Source organism: Neophocaena asiaeorientalis, unplaced genomic scaffold, assembly GCF_003031525.2.
Source record: "Neophocaena asiaeorientalis asiaeorientalis breed wild unplaced genomic scaffold, Neophocaena_asiaeorientalis_V1.1 scaffold110, whole genome shotgun sequence".
NCBI lineage: Eukaryota > Metazoa > Chordata > Mammalia > Artiodactyla > Phocoenidae > Neophocaena > Neophocaena asiaeorientalis.
Window position 1 is genome coordinate 7,055,117 of NW_020175053.1, and position 24,870 is coordinate 7,079,986.

The 24,870-nt window shown below is 59.2% G+C and overlaps 3 protein-coding genes across 10 annotated transcripts in view; 2 read left to right on the forward strand and 1 right to left on the reverse strand.

The window, feature by feature from the left end:
• The first annotated feature begins 966 nt into the window (after positions 1-966).
• Positions 967-7,199, forward strand: LOC112412198 (tubulin alpha-3 chain). The gene is made up of 4 exons (XM_024763727.1): positions 967-1,006; positions 3,197-3,351; positions 3,389-3,875; positions 6,500-7,199. The coding sequence occupies exons 1-4, from the start codon at positions 1,004-1,006 to the stop codon at positions 6,794-6,796; spliced, it is 942 nt and encodes a 313-aa protein (XP_024619495.1). The 5' UTR covers positions 967-1,003; the 3' UTR covers positions 6,797-7,199.
• Positions 7,200-7,355: 156 nt separating this feature from the next.
• THAP7 (THAP domain containing 7) lies at positions 7,356-9,720 on the forward strand. The gene is made up of 5 exons (XM_024763726.1): positions 7,356-7,490; positions 7,663-7,742; positions 8,060-8,215; positions 8,694-8,834; positions 9,034-9,720. The coding sequence occupies exons 2-5, from the start codon at positions 7,663-7,665 to the stop codon at positions 9,596-9,598; spliced, it is 942 nt and encodes a 313-aa protein (XP_024619494.1). The 5' UTR covers positions 7,356-7,490; the 3' UTR covers positions 9,599-9,720.
• A 774-nt stretch (positions 9,721-10,494) lies between these two features.
• AIFM3 (AIF family member 3) overlaps positions 10,495-24,870 on the reverse strand; it is a 28,790-nt gene continuing 14,414 nt past the window's right edge. For all 8 annotated transcript variants that reach the window (XM_024763771.1, XM_024763768.1, XM_024763777.1 and 5 more), the window contains 20 exons: positions 24,505-24,567; positions 21,090-21,146; positions 19,666-19,745; positions 19,185-19,293; positions 18,602-18,685; positions 17,751-17,808; positions 17,205-17,344; positions 16,546-16,747; positions 15,996-16,151; positions 15,504-15,614; positions 15,142-15,234; positions 14,959-15,054; positions 14,722-14,887; positions 14,380-14,549; positions 14,126-14,282; positions 13,353-13,479; positions 13,116-13,265; positions 12,443-12,548; positions 12,282-12,362; positions 10,495-12,026 (listed from right to left, as the gene is read on the reverse strand). In XM_024763771.1, coding sequence (XP_024619539.1) covers positions 11,910-12,026; positions 12,282-12,362; positions 12,443-12,548; positions 13,116-13,265; positions 13,353-13,479; positions 14,126-14,282; positions 14,380-14,549; positions 14,722-14,887; positions 14,959-15,054; positions 15,142-15,234; positions 15,504-15,614; positions 15,996-16,151; positions 16,546-16,747; positions 17,205-17,344; positions 17,751-17,808; positions 18,602-18,685; positions 19,185-19,293; positions 19,666-19,745; positions 21,090-21,146; positions 24,505-24,567 — 2,323 coding nt within the window. In that variant the 3' untranslated portion in view covers positions 10,495-11,909. The remainder of the gene's footprint in view (positions 12,027-12,281; positions 12,363-12,442; positions 12,549-13,115; positions 13,266-13,352; positions 13,480-14,125; positions 14,283-14,379; positions 14,550-14,721; positions 14,888-14,958; positions 15,055-15,141; positions 15,235-15,503; positions 15,615-15,995; positions 16,152-16,545; positions 16,748-17,204; positions 17,345-17,750; positions 17,809-18,601; positions 18,686-19,184; positions 19,294-19,665; positions 19,746-21,089; positions 21,147-24,504; positions 24,568-24,870) is intronic.

Here is a 24,870-nt window from a genome sequence, read left to right on the forward strand (position 1 = left end):
AGCTATTAGTAAATAAATAAATACATAAAATCATGTTGTTTGGCCCAAATTGTATGGATAACAAATGTATACATGTATATACTAGCAGGAAAAACAAACAAAACAACCCTGGTATATTAACAATGTTTGTCTCTAGGTTGTGGCTTTATAGATTTTATTTCCTTTCTGTTTTTCTGCATGTTCCACACTTTCTACTCTATAAATGTGTGTTACTTTTACAATCAGAAAAATTAATTGTACTTAAGAAATGGCGGGTGGCACAAGCTACAAGTCAGCTGCGCGCGCTACGGCCTGAAGGAGGGCACCCCCATCCCCAGGACGAGGCCCTAACGCCCTGAGACTGTGTTCGGAGCCGGGAGGTGACTGAAGGTAAAGGCCCCCGATCCCGCGGGATAAGCGCCCCTGAAGCCTGCTCTCCCCGCCCCACGCGGGGCCGCTCCGGACAGCGACCCTCAGGCCTCCAGAGCGGTGAGACAATCTCGCGGTTTGAGCGCGGGGGCGCCGGGACCGGACCAGAGGCGGAAGGACCCTCTCCTGCTTCCCCAGAAGACTCTGCCTTACTCCAGCCTGTCGTTACGCGACTGCCCGCGCCCTCAAGATAGGACACCGAGCGCTGCCCAGCCCGGCACCTCCCTCCCCTCCCCGCTCCGCCCTGCGGGCTCCCTGCGGCGGCCCCCCTAGCGCCGGCCCCCCACACCCCCCCCCGCCAGCGGACAACAGCCAGGTTCGGCTGCGTAGACAAGGTCAGGCCTCCTCGAAGCCGCCTAGCTGGCGTAGACAGAACAGGAAACCGAACACCACTCCCACCTGAAGGCCAAGATCTCGCGGGAACACCCACCTGCGCTCATCCTTCGGCGTCCTCGCAGCCTTCCAACCTTGGCCCGCCCCATGGTGCTCCAGACCAATGGGCGTTGGCGGCGGCGCGTCCTAGGAGCGCGCGGCGCGGCAGCATCAGTTGGGCGGCTGCAGCTGTTGAGGTCGGAGTGCGGTGGTGGCGCTCACCATGGTACAGCCGGGCGGGCGGGAGGCCTGGAGGCCGTGTCCCGGGCAGATGGGTGGGGGCCGGGTCTGAAAGGATGCCAGAAGAGCCTCGTGTGGGCGTCCGCTCCCCGATCGCGCGGCCAGAGCAGAGGCTGAAAAGGAGAAACTGCGAAGGCGGCGTTCTCGGCCGTGGAGCCACAGTTCCCACGAGTAACAACGTCTGAGTCCGAGAGCCACAGCAGTCAGCTTGCCTCGGCACGTTGTCTCTGGGCTTAGGGGAGGCGGGCAGTCCAGGCTGCAGTGGTCGGGCTGCCCGGTGCATGGACTGTGGGCACAGCGGGCAGGGCCGGCCTCCGGGGGTGGCGGGGGGCCGTGCTGGGGAAGGAGGTCATCTGCTGAGAAGGGGACACAGGACTTGGTCTGGAGGAACTTTCAGAGAGGAAATAGAGCCGAGTATAGAAATATAAACAAACTTCAGCAATCCAGGCAAGGTCGGCAGTGCGCTCGCTTTCTGTTGACAGCGAGGAATGACATCCCCGAGCACTGCAATTCCTTTCACTGTTAGACAGTCAGATGGACGTGGCCTTACAAACCACGGAGCTCCCCAGCCGCATTTTGTAAATGAAGACATTGGGGTATTTCTTCGGATCACAGAGCTGGCTCTGATCACACTGGGGCTGAGAGAGTAGAAGGACACAACAGGCATCCTGTGAAATACAGTGGATCTGAATTCAAAGCGAATAGTGTGCATTTGAAAATGGTGCGGTTGGGCTTCCCTGTTGGCGCAGTGGTTGAGAGTCCGCCTGCCGATGCAGGGGACGCAGGTTCGTGCCCCGGTCCGGGAGGATCCCGCATGCAGCGGGGCGGCTGGGCCCGTGGGCCGTGGCCGCTGCGCCTGCGCGTCCGGAGCCTGTGCTCCGCAACGGGAGAGGCCACGGCGATGAGAGGCCCGCGTACGGAGAAAAAAAAAAAAACCAGAAAATGGTGCGGTTGGGTGGATTTCAAAGGACTTCCGGGGTGCCGATGGAGTCCTCCTCTGGGGAAGTGATTTCGTTGTCATTGGAGATCTTTCCCAAACCGAATGCTTCCCTCTGGGATGATGTTCGGGGATTGCTGCATCAAGCTGGTCTCTCCTGCTCTGAGATTTGGTGCTTGTATAATAGAAAACAGGACTTCAAGTTCTGAGGACTGTATGTAAGTCAGAATTTGGTGTGGGTGGCACACCTCAAATTTCATGTGATCACGTCTGTGTATTTGTAAGGATGATGTGTCTAAAATCAGACATGTGATTAGGGACTAGAGTTAAATTCCCGGCAGGAAAAAAACGGTACATTCAAAATAGATACTCACAGGACAATCTTTAAGAAGATAATATTTATAAAGATACGGGCAGGGTTTAAGGAAACCACCAAAGGATAGTGCAGTATCCCAGCACTTGTGCCATCTGGGAGCCATTAACTACTAGGCTGGAAGAGGTGAGGGGATGGAGTGCTTATGAGAAGCTCAGAGGGTAGGTTTATGACAAGCGCTGACTGCTGACACTCTGTGCCCTTGTAAAGGAACTCAAGCGACCCAAGGCAGCCCGGCAGGGAGGGAGCCAGGGTCAAGCACCCCGACCACACCTTCCTCTAACCTCCAGCTCTTGCTGGTGCCTGACATTGGCTAAAGCAACCAAAAGCCAGGGGGCACAGTCCACATGGGTCAGTCTCCTTGAGCACAGAGCTGGACAGAGAACAGAGGCTAGACCTAGAGGGGCAGATGAAACACACACAGTGACCACCCATGCTTGGGCCACGGTGGCCTCTGTCCCAGTCCACTTTTCCTTTCCCAACTCAATTACCACTTAATCTTATCATTTGGTCAGAACACAATAAAAACTGCTATATTCTTCAGAGAATTACCGTGACTAGCCATAACATGGAGTTTATTATTGACATTATACAGCTTGCAAAATTTTAAATAACCGAATTTTTGTATAGTAGCAAACACTTAGGTTCTGGGGCTAATTCTGGCATTCACTATCAGCTAGATGGTGCAGGGCAAGCCAGTTTTCACAGGGATAAAAGGGTCACATAAGCCTCTGGAAAAGAAAATAAGGTATGAGAAAGCCCCAGACACTCTGAAGCACATACAAACATTTAATTATATTTTGCCTGCCACACAGTAATGGCTGCCTTCAAGACAAGGGGCCTCACATGTATATTCTGGTTCCCAGCGTGAGTGCATCTCTATCCACGTGGGACAGGCGGGGGTCCAGATCGGCAATGCCTGCTGGGAGCTCTACTGCCTTGAACATGGAATTCAGCCCGACGGCCAGATGCCAAGCGACAAAACCATCGGCGGTGGGGATGACTCGTTCAACACGTTCTTATACAGCTGTGGTGGAGCCCTACAACTCCATCCTGACCACGCACACGACCCTGGAGCACTCGGACTGTGCCTTCATGGTGGACAACGAGGCCATCTATGACATCTGCCGGCGCAACCTGGACATCGAGCGGCCCACGTACACCAACCTTAACCGTCTGATCGGGCAGATCGTGTCTTCCATCACGGCCTCCCTGCGCTTTGACGGTGCCCTCAACGTGGACCTGACGGAGTTCCAGACCAACCTGGTGCCCTACCCCCGCATCCACTTCCCCCTGGCCACGTACGCCCCAGTCATCTCGGCCGAGAAGGCCTACCATGAGCAGCTGTCCGTGGCCGAGATCACCAACGCCTGCTTCGAGCCGGCCAACCAGATGGTCAAGTGTGACCCTCGTCACGGCAAGTACATGGCCTGCTGCATGCTGTACAGGGGGGACGTGGTCCCCAAAGACGTCAATGCGGCCATCGCCACCATTAAGACCAAGCGCACCATCCAGTTTGTGGATTGGTGCCCGACTGGGTTCAAGGTAGGCTGGGCAGTAACGCGTGTTCACCTTCCCGCCCACCGCAGATCCTGGGACGGGTGCTGCCCCTTTGTGAAGGGTACCCTGTTCCAGGGCAGCTGCACAGCAGGGAGAACAAGTTTAGTAATTAATTTGCTAGGTGCCTTGATCTTTAGCAAGGACTTTATGTACCCTTATTTCTTACAACCAACCTGTAACACTCATGGGCTACTACTACTACTATCTTACAGTTTAGAGACTGAGGCTGAGACAGCTTTTAGTATCTAACAGCCTCAGGGGCAGCGAGCAATGGAGGGAGCTTTCAGGGACGTCTGACTGCAGCATGTCTGTCCTCCACATTTTCCCACTCTTGCTCAAGAAGCCTGTCAGGGTCTATGGTATCATTTTGTGTTAGAAATCATGGTTTTTAGATTTCACATTACTTCAGTCACCAGTTGTCACTGCATTTTAGGTAACATTTATGTTTTTGTAGACAGAATTTTAAATTCATTATGCAGTGTTTTCTGTGGGGCCAAGGGTGGTTCACTGCTGTTACTCCAAACCAGACTCGGAACACTGCCTCGCACACAAAATCACACTGATAATTAGGTGGCTCCTTCAACCGTGTTTAGTGTCACGATGAAACGTCTACCCAGAGAAAAGCAACATGTATCTGGAAGCCAAGTAACATGTTAGACCTATTGTGATCACCAGGCTAAGTGCCTCGCCACGCCTGGGATCCTTAACTCTGCCCCCTCTTCTTCATTAAAAGTCCTTGTTCACAATTGATCTTCCACATTAGAAAAAGTGCTAGATCCTGCACTCGTGAGCCCTGATGAGTTCCTGAGGTGTTTGGGGAGTTGCACGTTCCAGGGTCATTGCAGATTGAAAATGAAGAGAAGTAGAAGCAATATGTGTGTCATCCTATTGTCATTTGGAAAGGCCAGAGCTTGCCTCTGACTACAGACAAGTTGTTGCACCCACCTGGCCTCTGTCAGCCCCACTTCAAGACACCCTGGCACAGACCATCTCCGAGGGTGTAAGACCGACAGATGCAAAGTGACTCACAGGAAAGAGTAAAGTCTATAACAGGTTTCACCAATCTGGAAATATTAATTACACCTTCCGTAAGAGGTTTGCAGACCTCAGAGGTTATAGGTGGGGATTGAAACCTTCCATTCTTGACTTCTCCTTTCAGTCACCTCACCATGATCTTCAGAAGGCAAGGACATCCAAGGCAGCCGCAGCTGGGTAGCACTTTGGGGGGTGCTGTGCCCTCTGCCCAGGCTTTCCCTCCTGGCTGAGTCTCTGTGAGCCAGTGGGGAGGCCAGTCTTGTGGGGAGGTACAGGAAGTCACAGCTTCTGTCCCCACAGAGGATAGTTCTCCCTCAGATGGAGCATGTTGAATTCTCATTGCTCTAAGTTCCTTTTTGTCAGTCTGAGTGTGATTTCACCATATGTTCTTTAATAACCATTTGCTCAGGGGCGCACTATTGTCAAGAAGTCTTTCCCATGTTTATGTTTAGTTTTTTCATTATAAATGTGTGTATGTGGCAAAATATTAAAATGACGCAGAAGGCTGAAAAGCTGAAGTCCTCTTCCCCTTCCAGAGCTTTGTCCCTCAAGAGATAGTCTGTGCATATTCACATTACACCTCTTGTTATACGGGTGACGTTGACAGAAAGGGGCCAGCGACATGGGCAAAGAACATTCTTTAAAGGTAGGTGACAGACTCCACTCATGCCGAAGAGAAACGGAAGCTGGCAGCACTCCCACTTGGAGGGGCTGGCTGGCCTGACCTTAGTGCTGTGTGAGAGCACCCCTCTATCAAGTCAGAACCCCCTGTGCCCTTCCCCCTGCTCATCCCAGCTCTTCTGGAGACTGGCTGTGTCCAGCTGCTGCTGACTGCTAGCTGCTCACTAGGGCAGGGAGGGGTCACAGCGTCAGCCCTCTCCCCGTTGTTTGTCCTCCTCCAGCATGATATTCCCTGAGCTGTCAAAGACTCTAGCTGGTGTTTAATACTCTACAGGTATTTTTAAGCATAAATCGAATTAAAGTTGCTTTTCTTTTTAGCAAGTATACAGTATACCTTGGACATATTTATATGCCGGGACAGATTTCTCATTCTTTTCTATGATCATACAGTGTTCTACTGTAGGGAGTGTATGATAATTTAACTAGTTTCCACAAAGGACATTTGTTTCCAGTTTTGCCATTTCAGATGGCGCTTCACAAAGTGAAAATATGAAGTCAACGGATATTAGATGTTGGCATATATTGGTACAAAACAAAGTACCAATTCCTACAGGGCATAATTTAAACTGGGTCCACGGCCCCCGTTTTTAAAAATAACCTACAGGGCTTCCCTGGTGGCGCAGTGGTTGAGAGTCCGCCTGCCGATGCAGGGGACACGGGTTCGTGCCCCGGTCCGGGAAGATCCCACATGCCGCGGAGCGGCTGGGCCCGTGAGCCATGGCCGCTGAGCCTGCGCTCCGCAACGGGAGAGGCCACAGCAGTGAGAGGCCCGCGTACCGCAAAAAAACCCCACAAAAAACAACCTACCTACAATTTCTGAGGCCACAGTATAAACTTCACCATGAAAAATAAATAAATAAAATAAACTTCACCATGTTCCCCTTCTCTGGCAGGTGGGCATCAACTACCAGCCCCCCACGGTGGTCCCAGGGGGAGACCTGGCCAAGGTGCAGCGGGCCGTGTGCATGCTGAGCAACACCACGGCCATCGCCGAGGCCTGGGCCCGCCTGGACCACAAGTTCGACCTCATGTATGCCAAGCGCGCCTTTGTGCACTGGTATGTGGGGGAGGGCATGGAGGAGGGCGAGTTCTCGGAGGCCCGGGAGGACCTGGCAGCGCTGGAGAAAGATTACGAAGAGGTGGGCGTGGACTCGGTGGAAGCAGAGGCCGAGGAAGGGGAAGAGTACTGAATGCGAGGGCGCGGCTATAGGGCCCCTGTCGCCCGACTGTCACGTTACAGATGTGTTTACCTATTAAAGTTTCTGTATTGAGCACAGTCTGCCCTGTGCTGCACTTCGACAAAATTCCCACGCCAGATACTTTCCTTTTCCAAGTGAATTTCTAGGGAAACTATGTTACTCCCGAACAGAAAAGATGCAGCAGGTCCGTACGTCTGTCTCGCTACACAGAGCAGTCAACTGCCGCGTTACCCCCCGAAAAAGGCTTCAGAGTGACGGGCGGAGAACCGGGAAGCGCTCTCCGCCTAAACAACTGGAGTCCTTCGCGCCGGCCAAGGCGCTCCTCGTGGGCCGGAAGTGGGCCGGTTCTGGTCGTCGGAGTCGCGGGCCAGACGCGTTTGCCCCGCCCCGCACGAACACACTCCCGCGCCCCACCCCCGGAGGGACCTGGAACCTCCCGCCCGGCCCAGAAGAGGAACCTCTCCCGCAGGAAGCGTGCGCGCCAGCTCCGCCGGGCTCGTTCCCGTCGTAGGCGGTTCCCGACCCGGGCGGTGTGCGAGATCCCCGCGACCACTCCCTGGGCTCACTCTGCAGTTTCCGGGACCCGCCCCTCGGCGAACGCCGCGCACTTCCGCGTTTCTATGGTACTGACTTCCGCCGCGAGCCAAACCTCGCGATACTTCGGCGGCGCAGCAATGGCGAGACCGTGAGTGCCGCAAGCGGGAGTCTGGAGAACAGGCTGGGACGGGGTTCGGGCGAGATCGAGCCGGGGAAGACCCGCCACTCGGGGGCCGCTTGCAGCGGGGTGGCAGCCAGGGGCGCGAAGCCCCTCCCGGCCCCGACAGCCGCCCGCGACCGAGCTCCCGCCTCTTCCCCAGATGCCGCGTCACTGCTCCGCCGCCGGCTGCTGCACACGGGACACGCGCGAGACGCGCAACCGCGGCATCTCTTTCCACAGGTCAGCGCGCGTGCGCGCCGGCGCGCGGAGGGTCCCCTACGCATGCGCCCGTCCTGCCGCCTCGCGGAGCCACTGCGCACGCGCTTCTGTGGTCGGGGCGGGGCTTGAGTGGGAGGCTGGGTAGGGGAGGAGGGGCGGTCCGCCAGCCCGGGCCAGGTGCTTCGAGTCTCACCTACGTGATGATGTTCAGCGAGTCTCTTTTCTTCTGGAGGCCTCAGCTTCCTTGTCTGTGCGCAGGCAGTGTCAGCGCGAGGTCTGGGGGCGGCATGAGCGGGGCCGGCCTTTCCCGTCGGGCTCACGGGCTTGTGGCCCCGCAGGCTCCCCAAGAAGGACAATCCAAGGCGGGGCTTGTGGCTGGCCAACTGCCAGCGGCTGGACCCCAGCGGCCAGGGCCTGTGGGACCCGGCGTCCGAGTACATCTACTTCTGCTCCAAGCACTTCGAGGAGAATTGCTTTGAACTGGTGGGAATCAGGTGAGCCTCCTGGCAGCTGGCAGTGGACAGGGCCTGGGCAGTGGGGTGGCAGCCGGCCGGTAGGGGGGTCCCTGGAGCAGCAGCCCTGGTTTCTCCAGCTGGGAACCTCAGCTTCCTCTCCCGACAGACCAGGGCAGTGAGACCCACCCCCTAGGGATCACTGTGCCAGAGCGCACTCCCTGCAACCCCAGCCCTCCCTACAAGTGCACAAACGGAATCAGTTCTTTTGGCTGGGCTACCCTGTTCTGGTGGAGCCTTTCCACACTCTTTAACTCTGAGGAGTTTTGCACGGAAGAGATTGGTGGGGGCCTTAACTTGGCATTCCCCAGACTCATTGTTGGCAGGGTGCCTCCCACCTCCCACAGAGCTAACCCAGCAGCTTGCTGGAGTGCTGGAGGGCCTGCTGGCTCCATGCCCTGCGGGTCGGCTTGGGCAGCAGGGATTTGTTCCACCTCATCCAGACCGCTCTCCCTCGCAGTGGGTATCACAGGCTGAAGGAGGGAGCAGTTCCGACGATATTTGAGTCTTTTTCCAAGTTGCGTCGAACAACCAAGACCAAGGGGCACAGTTACCCCCCTAGCCCCCCTGACGTCAGCCGACTCCGGCGATGCAGGAAGCGGTACGTGCTGCAGCGGAGGGGGAGGTGCCCCACTGCACCCCAGGTCTGAGGGACTGGGCTTTAGGGTGCCTGACAGCAGCCTTGCTGGACAGGGTTCTGAGCCCATGGAGTGGGTTCAGGGATGGGGGTTAGATGACCTGGTGAAATGGGGTCGGCGAGCCCTGAGCCTGGCCTGTCAGTCTCTCTCTCTTCCCCCCAGCTGCTCTGAGGGCCAAGGGCCCACAACTCCATTTTGCCCACCTCCACCTGCTGACATCACCTGCTTTCCTGTGGAAGAGGCCTCAGCACCTGCTGCCTTGCCTGCCTCCCCCACCGGGAGGCTGGAGCCTGGCCTCAGCAGCCCCTTCTCAGACCTCCTGGGGCCCCTGGGTGCCCAGGCAGATGAAGCAGGCTGCAGCACCCAGCCTTCACCTGAGCGGGAGCCAGAGCGACAGCCGTCTCCACTGGAGCCGAGGCCCATCTCACCCTCAGCCTACATGCTGCGCCTCCCGCCGCCCGCCGGAGCCTACATCCAGAATGAGCACAGCTACCAGGTGGGCAGCGCCCTGCTCTGGAAGCGGCGGGCTGAGGCTGCACTCGATGCCCTGGACAAGGCCCAGCGCCAGCTGCAGGCCTGCAAGCGGCGGGAGCAGCGGCTGCGGCTGCGGCTGACCAAGCTGCAGCAGGAGCGGGCACGGGAGAAGCGGGCACAGGCCGATGCCCGCCAGACTCTGAAGGAGCACGTGCAGGACTTTGCCATGCAGCTGAGCAGCAGCATGGCCTGAGTGAGGGCCGCCCAGCAGGGCTTCAGCCTCTTTCTCCCTCAGTATCCACCTTGAGAGGATCTGATCTTAGCTGCATCCACCAGCCCTGCCAGATGCCATAATAAAGTGGATTCTAGAAAGAAGCGCTGCTCTCTGGCTCAGCTGGGGGCTGGGGCCCTTCCCCTGGGTACCAGGCCCGTTTCCCCAGATTGGCTGTAGCGCCCAGAGGGCTCAGGCCCTGTAGTCCAAGCCCTTGGCTGTGGAGAGCAGAAAGCCCTCACTGTACAGCTCTGTGTCCGTGTACTGTACAGGGCTCTCTGAGGGGTCGTGTGAGTAGAGGTTCGGGGGCAATACTGGGCACCCTTTCCTTGGTACCTGAAACAGCCTTGACTTAGCCAGCTGGTCTCTGAAGACACCCATGAAACCCAGGCCAGGCTCAGTTCTTTTTCAGGGAAACAACAGGCTTCCGTCCCCAGATCCAATCTGCCCAGCAGTCAGACCTGGCATGAGCTCCAGCTGCTGGTCAGCCCCCCACTCACCACCAGGCCTGTCCCATCTGAAAAACGGACAAGAAAGGCGATTACTGACCTGGGGTTGCTATGCTTGGCAAGTAGTGAGGGCCCCACAGTGACCATTCTGATCCCCAGAGGTCTGGGATGAGGCGTGTGGGGAGCAGAGGGCCAGGCACTTGGGCATCAGTCCTGGTGTCGCCTGTCTTCATTTTCCTTCAGTTCAGCTGGAACGTGGCAGGCCTCCCTGCATCTGTGATCAGCAGCTCCGTGTGTGAGGCACTTAACCACACACTTGATCTCCCTGCTGGGCCTCAGCTACAGCAGCCCCAAGAGCACCGCTGAATCCTTTCTAGTCCTGGAAAAGGCCACACTGTGTTGTGTGGTTTGCTTTGTGGGGCCCTTGGAGTGAAACTTCGTTTATTCACGTTACGCACAGTCAAATGGCCATTACAGGAGGCAGACGCAGAGAGCAGGGTCACAGGTGGTTCCCAAGCCTGCGGGCCGGCCGAGGTGCACCTTGCACAGGCCATTTCCTAGCTTGCTGGGCCTACAGGTGAGCACCCCTTGCCCAAGAATGTCCACCTGGGGCTTCTCAGCAAGGCCTGAGGAGTGGCAGATGCTGCGATTACGTGGGGCACAACTAGAGGCAGGAAACGAGCTCTAAGGCTCAGAAGAGAGAGACTGTGTTTCCCCCAAAGTGGCTTCCTGGCAACCAAGGCAGAAGGGTTCTTGTTCCCAGAAGAGGGGCAGAATGGTGCCTTCCCCACTGGGGTGGACTTGGCACCTTCTGTCGGGACAGGGAAGGACTCAGTGGCCTGTCCTCAGTTTCTCGGAGCCTACAGGGCAGCCCAGGAGCCAGGAGAGCCAGCTCCGGGCCCCCAGGGCTCCCCTCAGGTGGGGAGAGGCCAGAGGCTGGCCTGCATTCCTCCCACCAGCCCTCCCACTACGTGACTGGGGCACCCTGGGTGGGGGTGGAGAGCTGCTGGCATGAACAGAACCAGGCAAGACTGGCTTATCCTGAGCCATCGGGCCACGTGGCCCAGTTTCAGCTCCAGGAGGACGGAGGGCTGGAGCCACCAGTGGGGACTGCACAGTGAGGTTTGGTGCAGGTAGGACTGCTGTGGCTTTAATGGAGGCAAGCCTATGACAATAAATACTTAGAGACAGATGCGGGCCTGGGGCATCTCTGACTTCTCTCTGGAGCAGCCCAGGGCCCCCACGCACACACAGGTGGGTGGGATCCCACAGCCCCTCTGGATGTCTGGCCCAGTCCGCAGTAGCTGACCCTGCAGGCTGGGAGCTGACCTTAGGGCCCTTCACACCTCAAAATTCAACTGGAGTTGGACTCCATCTACCCAAGTTCTGGGTGGCAGGAGGAAACCCTTACACCAACCTTGATGAGGGTCTGGGGGTGCTGTGCGGCCCCCACGTTGAGGGGTCTTGGCAACATGACCCAGTGGCTGGATGCACAAGCCATGCTGGGTCCCTGCTGTGTAGGGGGCCCAAAGCCAGCTCCCTGGTGGGCTCATCTCCCTCACTGGGCCCTGGCCAGGCCCCTGCCTCCTCCTGCAGTGTCCTCACCACTAAGCCCTGGCTTCCCACCCACACCTCCACCCTGGGAGAGGGTGCCGGCCAGGATCCCGCTTCACCGTCTGCTTCCTGTGGGACCTGTGTCCTCAGCAGTGAGATGGGGCATTTGGAGTCCCCCACTCAGCTCCCTTCGGAGGCCCTGGGCACACGACCCCTCAGCCGCAGGCCCGAACGTGGCCAGCACAGTCTTTGCAGTGGGCGAGGCAGGGTGGGCAGCACCACGTGGGCCCTCATATGTCGGCACCCAGCTCTGCGCACTGCTTGTCTGAGATGTGGGAGGCCAGGGAGTCAATGATGTCCAGCAGTAGCTGCTGGCTCAGCGAGCGCAGCGTGGGCAGCTTGGAGACCTGCGGAGGCAACCAAAGGCCAGAAGGATGGAGCCGTGTTCTTGCCAGGGCCAGGTGGCCGAGGAGTCTTCTGGGGACTTGACCAACGAGTACGGGGTGAGGATCAGCCAGTGGGTGGACAGCTCTGCCCGGTTATCCCCAGAACCCACTGCGGCACAAGGCGGCCAGGGCCCCTCCCACCTGGCCCAGGCCACCGCCAAGGGGAGTATGTCCTGCAGACGGGGCAGGCAGCGCACTGGGTGGGAGGGCCCTGACCTTGGTGAACTGGTGCACGATGATGTGGAGGCAGTGCCGCTTCATGTCCAGCGCCTGCGTCTTGTCTGCTGCCTCCAGAATCTGGAACGGCAGGTTCCCTGAGGCACTGCCCCTGCCCCGTACACCGCGCAGGCACAGAGGCCCAGGGCCAGGGCAGCTACCTGCAGCACGTTCTGCACCGTCACATTCATCTCCAGGTTCTGCTTGCAGTACGCCTGCAGCCGGTTGTTGTAAAAGCCGTAGTAGTAGGGCGCCGCGAACAGGTAGCTGAGGGCTGGTTAAGGAGCTGTGGGCCAAGAAAGCCTTCCTCCCACCCAGCTGCCCTCTTCCCGCTGGGGAGCCACCAGGGACGGAGAAGCCCTGAACCAGGGCTGCTGCCTCTTGCTCAGGTCAAGGGGGGCCCACCCACCACAACAGCCAGGCTCCCATCCAGGCAGAGCCTCTACATGGGCTTTGAACCACTCAGGTGTCCAAAGTTCCATTCAGGATCCAAAGAAAACCACAGGTTCCTCTCCCCAGGAAAGTACCCACATGCCCATCTGCTGAAACATCCACGGCTTCACAGAGCCCTGAAGGGCATCCTGGCCTCCCATGTTCAGACCCCCACAGACATGACCTGGCCAGGAATCACCCCACACGGAGCCATGACCCCTTCCTCTGAACCCACCCGTCTCTCCTGACTGCAAACCTCTCTGAGCCAGCCAACCGACTGTTCCAGAGAACCCGGAAGGGACTGGACACTAAGAAGTCCTCAGGAAATCGCTTGGCCAGGCCAAGCCAGCAGGGCCCAAAGCTGTCCTGGGAATGACCCGGGAGCCCCAGAGGTGAGGATGCAGCGAGTCCTCGGGCGGCATGTTGACCTCGCCGTAGTAGATGTAGCGCAGCATGGACTCAAAGGCCTGCCTGCTGGGCACCATCTCCCCAATGGAGATGTTCACCTGGCCGTCCTCGGGCATGAAGGACCGGAACATGGCCTCAAAGTAGCTGCAAACGGTGGGCCGGCCCTTAGCAAGTCAGCCAGTGGCCCAGCTGCCCACCCACCCATCCGCCCACGAGACACACCCCACCCACCTGGAGCGGGCTGCCAGAATGGCCTTGTGGGCTGGCCGCGGGTGCCCATCCAGCAGCAGCGTGATGTCACAGAACTCTGCGCCCGCCCCCTCCAGGTATGCCTTCATGTCCTGAATCAGAGACGTGCCTGGGGGTGTAGAGGGGGCCTGAGCCAGAGGGCGGCTTCTGACTCAGGATGCAGGACCCCAGGGCACTGCCTCCTGTGCATCTGCCCGTGTTGCCCCCCTGAACGAAACTCCCAGATCAGAGGCCTTACTCTGGCCCTTGAGGCTCTGTACCCCCAGAGTCTGACCTTCTCCCGGACTCGGCCCCCTGCGCTCTCTCCTGCCCCAGTGCTGGCGCCCCCTCAGCTGTGTCACCTGGATCCCATGGCCGAGGCAGCACAGGCCCCAGGGCCAGAGGGTGAAAGAGTCTGTGAGGTCCCTTCCTGGCTGGGTAGGGATGGGACAGGGAGGCACCAAGCGTCTGAGGGCTGTGCCCACCCCTCACCAGGCCCAGATGTGGGCCCACCTAGAAGAGAAGCTGGGCAACTAATTGTGGGACCCTCAGCTCGTTGCTCGCTGCAGACCCTCATGCCTGGCGTCCCAGTCAGGGCAGCACTCGCTGGACAGGGCCCATGTTCCCCCAGGAATAGTCCTGGGAGATGCCACCCTGGCACCCAGCCCGCTGAGCAGGTCTCTGCCTTGCCCGAGCCTGAGCCACCTGCGGTAGGACCCTGTGCCCAAGGTGGCTGTGCCCTGTCCACCACTCTCGGGGACCAGGTGGGTCCCTACCGATGTCCACGGGCTGGTCCGAGGGGGCGCGGGGAGGCGGCTGCTGCTTCCGCCGCACAATCTCCACGATCAGAGGAGATGAGAGGCGCTCGAACTCCTTCATCATGATCACCTGGTTGAAGTGGGACTCCTTCACCACGAAGTTCAGGCAGTGCTCCTGGACAGACAGGCCGCAGGCCACTGGGTCAGGCCTCACCGGGCCTACCACAGCAGGTGGGGAGGGGGCACAGGCTGCCACGGCCCCCACCCCGCACCTTGAGCTGGCCCAGTTGCAGCCGGGCAGCGCTCTCACACACGACCAGCACGTTCTGCAGGTCCACCGAGGCCTCGATGTACTGACGACACAACTGCTCTAGGCGGCACAGCTGGAAGCCCAGTGCCAACTTGTACACGTCCATGATGAGCAGCACGTCCTCCACGTGGCCTGCGCCCAAGAACCCCTGAGCCTCTGGGGGGGGTTTGGGGGGGGTGCCCGGGCTCCCTCCGCAACGAGGTGGCTCAGCCACAGGTGGGGTGAAGCCTCGGAGACCCCGGCCACCCCCTGCCAGGGTGGCCACACCCCATCCCGTTCCCTCCCGCCCACGGCGCAGGCCGACCTTTCCGCGGGTACTTGATCTTGTCTGTGTAGAGGAACTGCATGAGCACCTCGAAGGGCCGTGCCTCGGCCTCGCGGATAGCCACACGCAGCAGGGGTGGCCGGGCCCCACCCGCGGCCCCAGCGGGGCCCTCCCTGAGTGCCGGGGCCACCTCCTCCTCCAGCTTCTGTGGGCAGAGGAAGGGGCGCTCAAGAACACCCCACGGAAGCCTCTGCCCAGGCGGCGGGCGGCCCTCACCTGGGTCAGCCGCTCCCGCGCCTGCACGATCTTCCTGCGGAGCCAGCGGCTGCGTGCCGTGACGATGGCCACGTGGCCCTGCACGCATTCTTCCTTCTGCCGGAAGAGGGACACCTTGGTGGAGGGCGGGGGACCCTCACCCTGGGGGCGGGGGCCGCCAGCGGGCACAGAAGGGCAACCCACCTCACCCAGCACGAACTCCACGTCGCAGAACTGACGGCTCTCCCACAGCCGCCCATAGTCCTCGTGCAGCGTGCACTTGGGGTAACAGGAGAACTGCAGGCAGAGACCACGCTGCTGGACAGGTCCGCCCAGCCAGCCCCCCACAGGCTCTGCGGGGGGCCACGCGGCCCCCCCGCCCCGGCCCCTCCCGCACTCAGGTTCCAGAGTACCCGGGCCCAACCGCCCGACCCCTCAGAGGGGTTGCCGGCCCACCAAGTGCAGCCTCGGCTCTAGCGCCAGACAAGCCCCGCCCCCGCAAAGCCCCGCCCCCAGGGGCTCGGTTTCCATTTTCCGCCTCAGGCCGGCAGCGTGGGCTGCCCCACCTGGAACCTGTACATCTCCCCGCTGCGGATATTGTTGTCCACGGTGCCCCCGAAGATGTACATGGCGTCGGAGATCACGGCAGCCGCGTGGAAGAGCCTTCCGCTGGGCAGCTGGAGGGGAAAGGACAGGGCGGGGTCTCCAGCAGCAGGGCTGGCTGAGGCCTGGCCGCGGCCAGGCTCTAAGCAAGGAGGGCACCGCTGGCCTGGAAGGAGGGGCCACAGGGCAGGACCCCCAACCCCCCCACCCCGCACAACCATGCGGGGGGGCGGGGGGAGGCGGGGCCTGTGTGGGCCCACAGACAGGACAGGACCTGTGGCCCCACCAGGTGGCAGAGGGTGCTGGGTGTCATGTGCTGCACCCATGTGGCCCGTCCACCAGGGCATGGGCTCCCGGCCTCGCCTCACGTGCTGTGTAAGCCCTGAGCCTTGGCCTCTTCAGCACAGGACCAGCTTCAGGGCGTGAGGGGTGGGCATGAGGGTGCCGGCCCTCACCTCTGAGGCTGGCAGGGTGGGCTGCCTGGTGGTGCTACTGCCAAAGTCCAGGCCGAACACATCCCGGGACTTCTTGCAGCTGCCCCGCTCCTCGGAGCCCAGGGCAGGTGCCTCCTCGGAAGCAGATGCTCGCTCGGGCATTTCAGCTCCACTGACCTGGGGGAGACAGGCAGGTGCACGGCCCCTCAGCAAGGGCCGGACAGGTGGCCAGAGACCACTGCTGTCCCCGCCTGGGGTGGGGATGGGTGATGTGGGGACAGTGTGGGGGGAAAGTGACAGGATGAGGGTGCTCCCAGCACAGCCAAGATGGGAGCCTGGCTGCGGTCAAGGCATGCATCCCGGGAGAACATCCCCAGCACAGCGCCAATGCTGGGCCATGAAGTGTTAGCCCATAGGTGGTAAGATGGAGAACAGGCCAGAGGGGCCCAGGCCGGGGTCGGGCCAGGGCAATGTCCAGGACTGAGGGCCCCAGGTGTCCCAGCCTTGCTCCTGCTGGCTGTCTGGAGCCCCTGGCCCTGGGCCCGCCCACCTGTGGACCAGCAGCACTCACCTCACTGTCCGAGCTGGGCTGAATGACCTCCCAGGTCTGGAAGTCCACGTCGTAGCAGTGCAGCTCGTTGGGGAGTGTGTTGTCAGCTGCGCCCCCAAACACGTAAAGGTGGCGGTCAAAGGCCACCATGGTGTGCCCGTAGCGCCGCTGCGGGGGCGGCGGAGAGCCCCGGAGCAGGTGCTCGGTGGGGATGCGTGTCCACCTGTGATGTGTGTTCACGCTGCATGTGAACCAGCGATGGGGTGGGGGTTCGTGCTCCCCTGCAGCCTCCACCCGGGCTCTGAGCCCCCCACCCCATTTCATCCTGGCACCAGCACTGCCTGGCTCCTCGCAGCCCATCATGGGGTCCTGTCTCACCCTTGTCCCCCAACATAGAGCAGGCAGCAGGGGCAGGGCAGGAGGGTGGCACCTGCCCGGCGAGGCAGCTGCTGGAAGGGGTGGCTGGCTGTCTTCACACTGGGACAAGGAGGGAGGCCACCTAGGCCCCAGGATGCTGGGCTGCAGCCACCCCCCGAGGGGCCTGCGGGGTCTCAGGTCCAGGCTGCGTAAGGGCCCTCACGGCCCCGCTCCCAAGGTGCTGGCTGTGTGTGGAGCCCACACAGGCAGCCCTGGGCACTGGTGTGGTGTGCTAACGGGGGCCCCACCAGCAGGGCACTCACGTCTTGTTCTTGAACTCGAACTGGAAGAGATTGTTGGTTATCTTGGCCCCGCTCTGGCCTGAGAAGACAAACATCCTGTCCCTGCAGACGGCCGCTGGGAAGTTGCAGCAGGAGGGCGGGATCTCGCCGCTCTGGGCCACCTGCGTGGTTGGGGAAGCCATGAGCCCTTCTCCTGGTGTGGGGCCGACCCGCTGAGCTAGGGCTACATTCACTCCTGAACCTTCCGTGAGTGAGGGGTCATGGGTCCATTTTTGTGGAACAGCTTAAAGCCCCCATATGAATGGGCCCAGTTTTGAACAGTTGGGGCTGAAGTCTTCACTACAGGTGAGACAGGGCAGTGGTTAGACACACTGCCCAGGACCCCGACAGTAGCCGCCCCCACTGTGTTCAGAGAAGGGTGGATCAGCCCCAAACTGCACCAGTCACAGGCTCAGAGCCCGTAGTCATTGGGTAACCACCGCGGGGACTGTGAGAGGGCTGGGCCGGATGTCAGGAGGGCCTGGCGAGGCCAGGAACAAAGCGGCCTCCCTGGCCCCAGCCCCTCACCTCCTCCCAGCACGTTAGATCCCGGTCCTGGAGGCCGATGGTCCACATGTCGTTCAACCTGCATTAGGACAGAGGGGTCGGGACCCCACAGCTGGGCTGGCGGTCAGCGTGGGCCTGGGCCCAGCCAGGAGGGAAGGCTCCAGGAGGACAACGCACCAAGGGGGCTTCTGACCAGGGGACTATGGAGTGGCCTCGGGGTAGGGGCTTCGGCTGCACTGAATCCCTGCTGGGCCGGGCCCCCTGGAGCCAGGAGAGGCCCTCACAGAAGCCACCACTAACCCTGCAGCACTTGGGGCTTCGGTAACACTGAATTCCTGGGGAATGATCGTGTGCTGTTTTTGTAATCAGAAAAATACAGCAAAGCCAATGTTCTACAACAAGGAGGAAAGGGCCCATGACACAGGCAGGCACCTCTGCTGCCCTCCATGGGGCGGCGGGCCGGGTCTGAGCCCTGCCGCTGCCACCCTCCTGCTCACTCAGGTCACTGCTCACCGTGGGACCGAGTATCCTCACCCCAGCCATTCGAGGGGCCACCACCCGACCCCTGGCTCTGATGACACCCAGCTATGGCCTCGGGGCTGTGGAGCCAGCACATCCTCGACCAGCTGCACAGACATGGGTGGGCTCGCCACCCCCTCAGTTGCCCCAGGGGGCTTCAGGGATGCCAGAACTTCTGTCCCCTGTGAGGGTTGGGCAGGGGCTCCACTCAGTGGCCCTCGTCCTGCCCATCTTCCTGTTCTCCCAGCCCTGTCTACACACCCACCCTCCTGAGAAACCCCCAGCTCGAATCCCCCCTCCCCAGCGCAGGAAGGCTGCTCTGTACCTTGGTGCACTTCCGGGCTGCCACCTACCTGGCATTGCCGTCATAGCCGGCAAAGATCCACAGCTTGTCACTGTACACTGTGGCGCCATGGGCTGACCTAGCGACTGGCAACCTGGGGCAGGAGGAGGGGGTGAGCAGGGAAGCCGCCCCGTGCAGATCTGAGCCTCATGGCCCCATGAGGCCAGGGCCACAGCCTACGAGTGCCGCCGCTGCTGGGCCCTGGGGCTGCTGTGCCCACACCTGGTGACCGGAGCTCTGGGGACTTCAGCTGGGCCACTGGGAATAAGGGACCGTGGCAGAGGCTGAACTCATGAGGCTGGGGCAGCTGGACAAGGATTCACATGTTCAAGGGCACAGAGCCCCTTCCCAGCTCCCACCCAATATCAAAGGGGTGCGTGCAAAACAGGGCCAGAGAAGTGCCATCCACAGTACACTTATCCCTTCTACCCTCTGGAAGGAGGGTATCTAAGAGCCGGGGGAGGCGCAAACAGGAGCGACTGGCAGTTAATGCCCATCATCTGTAATTCTACAGAGCTGATCCAGGCCCGCTGCCCCCCGAGACCCAGCACGGCAGCCTGCACAACCCCAAAGGTCTCAGCAAAGTCTCTCACCGTCCTTCAATTTTCCACTCCGTCCACTGGCCAGTTGCAAACTTGTACTCAAACAGGTCATTTTTATTCTTCAAGTTGGAATTGGAATAAATGTCCCCAGTGTAGCCCCCTGTAAAGGGAGTGAGAAGCCATCACATCCAAAGGCAGCAACTCAGTCATCAAACCCAGGGGGTTGGGGCAGGATCTAGCCTCAGTTAAAATGTACTCTGGGACCCCTCTGACCCTTGGGGGCACCTCCTGCCTGCCTGCCCCTGCTCGAGGCTCTGGTGACAGAGGAGCAGAATCCCGTGTCCTGCCCCTGGTTGGGGGACACCAGCCTGGCCACAGAGGCAGATGGTTCCACCCCCAGGAGATCAGGACGGTCAGGGAAAGGGGCCCATGAGAGGGCCTCAACCCAGCCCAGGAACTCAGAGGACAGTACACAGAGAGGCTGGCCAAGCACAGCACATGGTCGAGGCTTGATGGGAGGAGGGCCGCTCACCAAAGACGAACATGCTGCTGCCATAGACGACGGCCGAGTGGTGGTAGCGGGGAGCAGGAGGGGTCCCAGTGGTGAAGGCCCTGGTGGGAAAGAAGGGGCAGTGGGTGTCGGCAGGGGGCAGCCCCCCTCACCCCCAAACTTCTTTTTGCTTTTGTATTTTGAGGGTAATACCTGTCTCGTTATAGAAACCTTAAAATATTGCCAATAAAGAAAACCCCAAAAAACAGCACTAAAACATATGTATAATTCCTTTGCCAGAAACCACCATCCACACCTTGAGCGTGCCTCCCCACCACCTTTCCCAGGCATATTTATGTGTCTGAGTAATTGTTTTAAATGGATCATGTGGTAGATGTCCTTGCTACTCTGGAACCATCCACACCTGCATCCCCACAACTGCACCATATCCGGCAGCATGGGTGGTCCACACATCTTATTTATTGAATTAAAAACCGGTTTATACTGCTTTCCTGGGGCTGCTCCTTTTCAGAGTGTTATACTTAAGCAATTTTTAACAAAGAATTATAAAGTCTTGAGAGTGATTTTTAAATTAATCTGTAACTCTTGGACACATTTTACAATCAAGTGTGAGAGAAACAACACACAAACTTCCAAAGCAATCCAGCACCACCCGGGTGTCTGGGCAAGGGGTGATGCCACCTGTTGGGCCACATTCAGCAACTGTGAGTACTGGGCATGGACATCCTCCTCTGTCAAAGCGGGGCAGTGAGACACCCCAACCCAGAGAGCAGCGCCCAGAGCTGCCGCAGAGCCTGGTGCCGAGGGGCTCCTGCACAAGGAGCTGGCACAGCTCAGGAGGAAGCCCAGCACCTCCTAATCCTGGGATCTTTTTCTCTCCTCAGCTGTGAGCTGCTCCCAGTGGGGGCTGGACTGGAGCAGATGGGCACAAATGTGCAGTGCTCAGAGATGACAGGTGTCATGCCCAAGGCCACACAGCTGGGAAGGGAAGCCAGGACCTACAGGCTGCCCACTGCCTGTGTGGGGTCTCCTGCCAGAGGATGGGCCCCACAGGGCAGGGAGGGCAGGGGAGCCACTGCTGCCAGCCCCTGGGCGGCACCCTGCAGCAGCAGAGACCATCCTGGAACGCCCCATCAGCTCATGGTCCCCCTGTCGGCTCCAGGAGACAGGCCTGGTGACTGAAGAGCTCTCCTGAGGCAGAATCGAAGGACCCACAGCTGGATCAAATAGATCCCCTTAAATAACAGGATCCAGAAAAACCAATCTCAGCTACAGATCAGAAAAGAAAGCCAGGAAATAGAGGGGATCACTAAGAGCAGTCCTGGGCACTGTCATCTCCTCCTCGAAGCTTCTCTAGCTCTCCATGAGCAGGACCTGGCTGGCAGTCAGGCCCCGGTGGTGCTCCGTGTCTAGAGAAAAACAGGGCTGGAACTGGGGACACCCACCTGCACCAGGAGCAGTCCTTCACGTCGAAACGAAGGAGGTCGTTGAGCATCGTCTTCCTGAAAGACAGCCAGGGACCCGGGAGATGGACACTGTGCCCGGGGGTGGGGGCAGCTGTTTGGGGGACTCAGCCAGAGCCAGGCAACCAGCTGATGCCAGAGGGACCAGAGAGGTGACCCCAAAGGAAGCTCCCCAGCTGGTGCAGAACCAGCCTGCCTGGGGTCAGGACTCAAGCATGATCCCAGGCTCCTCACGCCTCACCCCCTGTTCCAGAATCCCCACCCACACGCCCACTTGTGGGCTGCAGCACCCCTTCTCCGAGGCTGCGCCATACGACGCAGACGCTGGCTCACATGTCAGAGGAGGTCCCTTGCCTTCTCTCTCTTCCTGCCACCTCTTTATTGCAAAGCTAATGTAATAACTACATTAAAGATACAATAAAGCAGGGCTTCCCTGGTGGCACAGTGGGTAAGAATCCTCCTGCCAATGCAGGGGACACGGGTTCAAGCCCTGGTCCGGGAAGATCCCACATGCCGTGAAGCAACTAAGCCCGTGTGCCACAACTACTGAAGCCCATGCACCTAAAGCCCGTGCTCTGCAACAAGAGAAGCCACCCAACGAGAAGCCCGTGCACTGCACCGAAGAGTAGCCTCCACTTGCCGCAACTAGAGAGAAGCCCGCGCACAGCAACCAAGACCCAACGCAGCCAAAAATAAAAATAAGTTTAAAAAAAAAGATACAATAAAGCAGAAAGCAAATCCACTGGCCATCCCACCACCTAACAAGACCCGCACGTTGGGGCGTCCCTGGTGGTGCAGTGGTTAAGAATCCGCCTGCCAATGCAGGGGACAGGGGTTTGAGCCCTGGTCCAGGAAGATCCCACATGCCGCGGAGCAACTAAGCCCGTGCACCACAACTACTGAACCTGCGTGCCTAGAGTCCGTGCTCCACAACAAGAGAAGCCACCGCAATGAGAAGCCCGTGCACCACAACTACTGAACCTGCGTGCCTAGAGTCCGTGCTCCACAACAAGAGAAGCCACCGCAATGAGAAGCCCGTGCACCACAACGAAGAGTAGCCCCCGCTAGCCACAATTAGAGAAAATCCACACACAGCAACGAAGACCCAACGCATCCAAAAATAAATTAATTTAAAAAAAAAAGACCCGCACATTACCACCCAGCCCTTATCAGTAAGAGGGAGAAGGGCGTCCACCCAACAGGAGCCCAGCACCCCAGCCTCCTCATTTAGCCTCCGCCTCCAGGAAACAGCCTGGGAGACCAAAGGGCCTGCCTGAGGCCACGGAGCCAGGGGGCTGGGGCTGGGAAGCACAGGCATGACTGTAGTCCCTCCCCTTTCTCATTTGTACCCCCCACCCAGCTACATGAGCACCTTTGTAGCCAGTCTGTACAAAGTTGCAACTAGAATGAGACAAATTCCTATCCTGTTTCTTAGTGTCACATTGTACAGAAAATGTTTCTGCTTCTCGCTACACAGTTGTCACTCAAACTCCACCTGCTACAGAACACTCCAGGGGGATGTCCCCACCCGCTGCCCTGCGCTGGACACCAGGCCTTTTCTGGTTCAGGGGATTCTCATTAAGGCTGCAGTAAACATCTGTGGGCAGATGCCTCTTCCTCATTTTATTCCTTCAAGTGACAAACATTTATTGAATTGTCTGGGTGCTGGAATACAGGTCCAGCCCTGGCCAAGGAGACAGACATGAAACATCTGTGTGCCTGGGGGCCAATGGAGCCAGTAAGAGGTGCAGAAGGGGAGGAGGCGCTGCTGGCTGGTCCGGTTAGTCCAAGGGGTGGGGGAATGCCTCACTCACAGGAGATTTAGAGGAGGGGCAGGAAGGGTGGGAAGCAGGGAACAGCCAGCGAAAGGGGCTAACCAGGAGGATGCTTGGTGCAATCAGAACACCGCAAGGCAGAGGTGTCACCCAGTGCAGCACAGACAGAGGCAGGGGAGCCGTGGGTGCAGACGCGGGCAGGGCCTCACAAACTGCCAGGAGGGCTTGCATTTTTACTCAGAGGGAACCATCCCAGGGTTATGACTCAAGAAGGAACACACTAGCTGGCTGCACATGGGGAGAGAGACTGAGGAAGACAGGCTGGAAGCCAGGGGCCACGCCCAAGAGACCCTTCTACCCAGTCTGAAGGTCCCCGTGGGGGCTTGCCCACTCTGTCAGCCCCAGGTCAGCTCCTCCAGGGAATCCTGCAGGACCATGGCTGCAGCACCAATCAGAGGCCAGCCCTGCCTGGGCTACAAGCCAGAGCCTATGGTTGAGAGGCAGGGACAGGACTCAAGGGCAGGATGAGTTGTGTGCCAACACCACACCCTCAGCACAGGGACACCTCTGTCCTCAGCCTCTCACAGCGCTATGCTCACTGACCCTCAGGAGCACCCTGCAAAAGCAGGGCAGAGGCCCACCCGCTTCTACAGAGGAGACCAGGGTGCAGTTGGTGGCTTTAAGCCACCTGCCCCAAACCACAAATCTGTAACCTGAACTGAGCCCTGTCTGTCCAGGAGCCCAACTTCAGCCCCACATCAAGCAGGCTCCCAACCTTCCAGAGCCCTGGTGGGCATCCCTAGCCTCTCCTGAGCACATGAAGGGGTGGACGAGGGACAGAAGCCCAGTGGATGCCGGGCAGCACAGTTCTACACTCTCCTACTGCTGGGTGGTTGCCCACACTGACCCCTCTGCTCGGGACACTCTTCCTCTTTTGCTTGGCTCACTCCTACTCATCTTTCAGGTCATCAGCCCCCCAGGAAGGCTTCCCTGACCAGACCGGACCAGACCAGACCCTGCCTCCTGGTGCAGAACAAGCCTGCCTGCTGTGCCCGCACCCTGCACTTGATGTGGTCCCGCCCTCGCTAAGACAGCTCTTTCCCTCTGGGGTGGTCCAGCTCCTGGGAAAAACACTCCAGGAGAAGGATGCGGCTGCACAAACCAAGGGTTCACCTTGGCCATTATTTCACCAAAGGAAACCAGCCACTGGGAACTGTTCGTGGGATGGAGATGTGCTGTCAGGAAAAGCTGTTTGCTGGGAATGTACAGCAAAATGTGGGAAAACCCTTACAAAAGTGAAAAATGGGGGAAGGAAATAAATCTGTATCCTCCAAACCTCCTCAACTGCCATGTGAGCATGTGGATGAGGCCCAGAGGGAGGTGCAGGGAAGAAGTGCCTGGCAGGGGTGGCAGCCATGGCAAATGTGTTTCTTTCAAGGCTGTGTCCACTCACTCAGAACAAGAGGGACATTTCCGTGTCCTGAGTGTGCTGCAGTGCTGAGGGAGCCTCACTGATTTGGAAGCTGAGGCCGAGTGCTTAGCTAATATCTGGAGAGATGGCAGTGGAGCTGCAGAGACCCAGTCCCCACCACTGTGCTTCTCCCTCCTCAATCCAGACTCACCCGTTGTCTCCACCAAATACATAGATGGCATCTTTATAGGCCACCACTGTGTGCTTGCTGCGCCTGGAAAGAGAGGGGTGGGTGGCGGTCAGGCCAGGACCCTCCTGGGGGCACCCAAGGAATGAGACTTGGCACTGAGGCTGCCACAGAAGTCGGATAACACCTCTCAACTGCCAAGATCGATGGAGACTCCTGAATTCCACCAGTACCCCCAAAGGACTCTGCATGTGGGGACCCCTTACACTCCCACCCCACTACCGAGCACCTGGGGCCCCAGCTCGAGACCCACAAACACAACTTAACTCTAGTACCCTGCCCGGGGCCACCCCGCTCCGGGACTCCCTCGGAAGCCCCTCCCCTGCCGTG

Coding starts and splice junctions, on each gene's coding strand:
- THAP7 (XM_024763726.1), top strand. CDS start 7,663: ATGCCGCGTCACTGCTCCGCCGCCGGCTGCTGCACACGGGACACGCGC. Junction 7,743..8,059: donor CGCGGCATCTCTTTCCACAG/GTCAGCGCGCGT, acceptor GTGGCCCCGCAG/GCTCCCCAAGAAGGACAATC. Junction 8,835..9,033: donor CTCCGGCGATGCAGGAAGCG/GTACGTGCTGCA, acceptor TCTTCCCCCCAG/CTGCTCTGAGGGCCAAGGGC.
- LOC112412198 (XM_024763727.1), top strand. Junction 3,352..3,388: donor GACTCGTTCAACACGTTCTT/ATACAGCTGTGG, acceptor CTCCATCCTGAC/CACGCACACGACCCTGGAGC. Junction 3,876..6,499: donor GGTGCCCGACTGGGTTCAAG/GTAGGCTGGGCA, acceptor CTTCTCTGGCAG/GTGGGCATCAACTACCAGCC.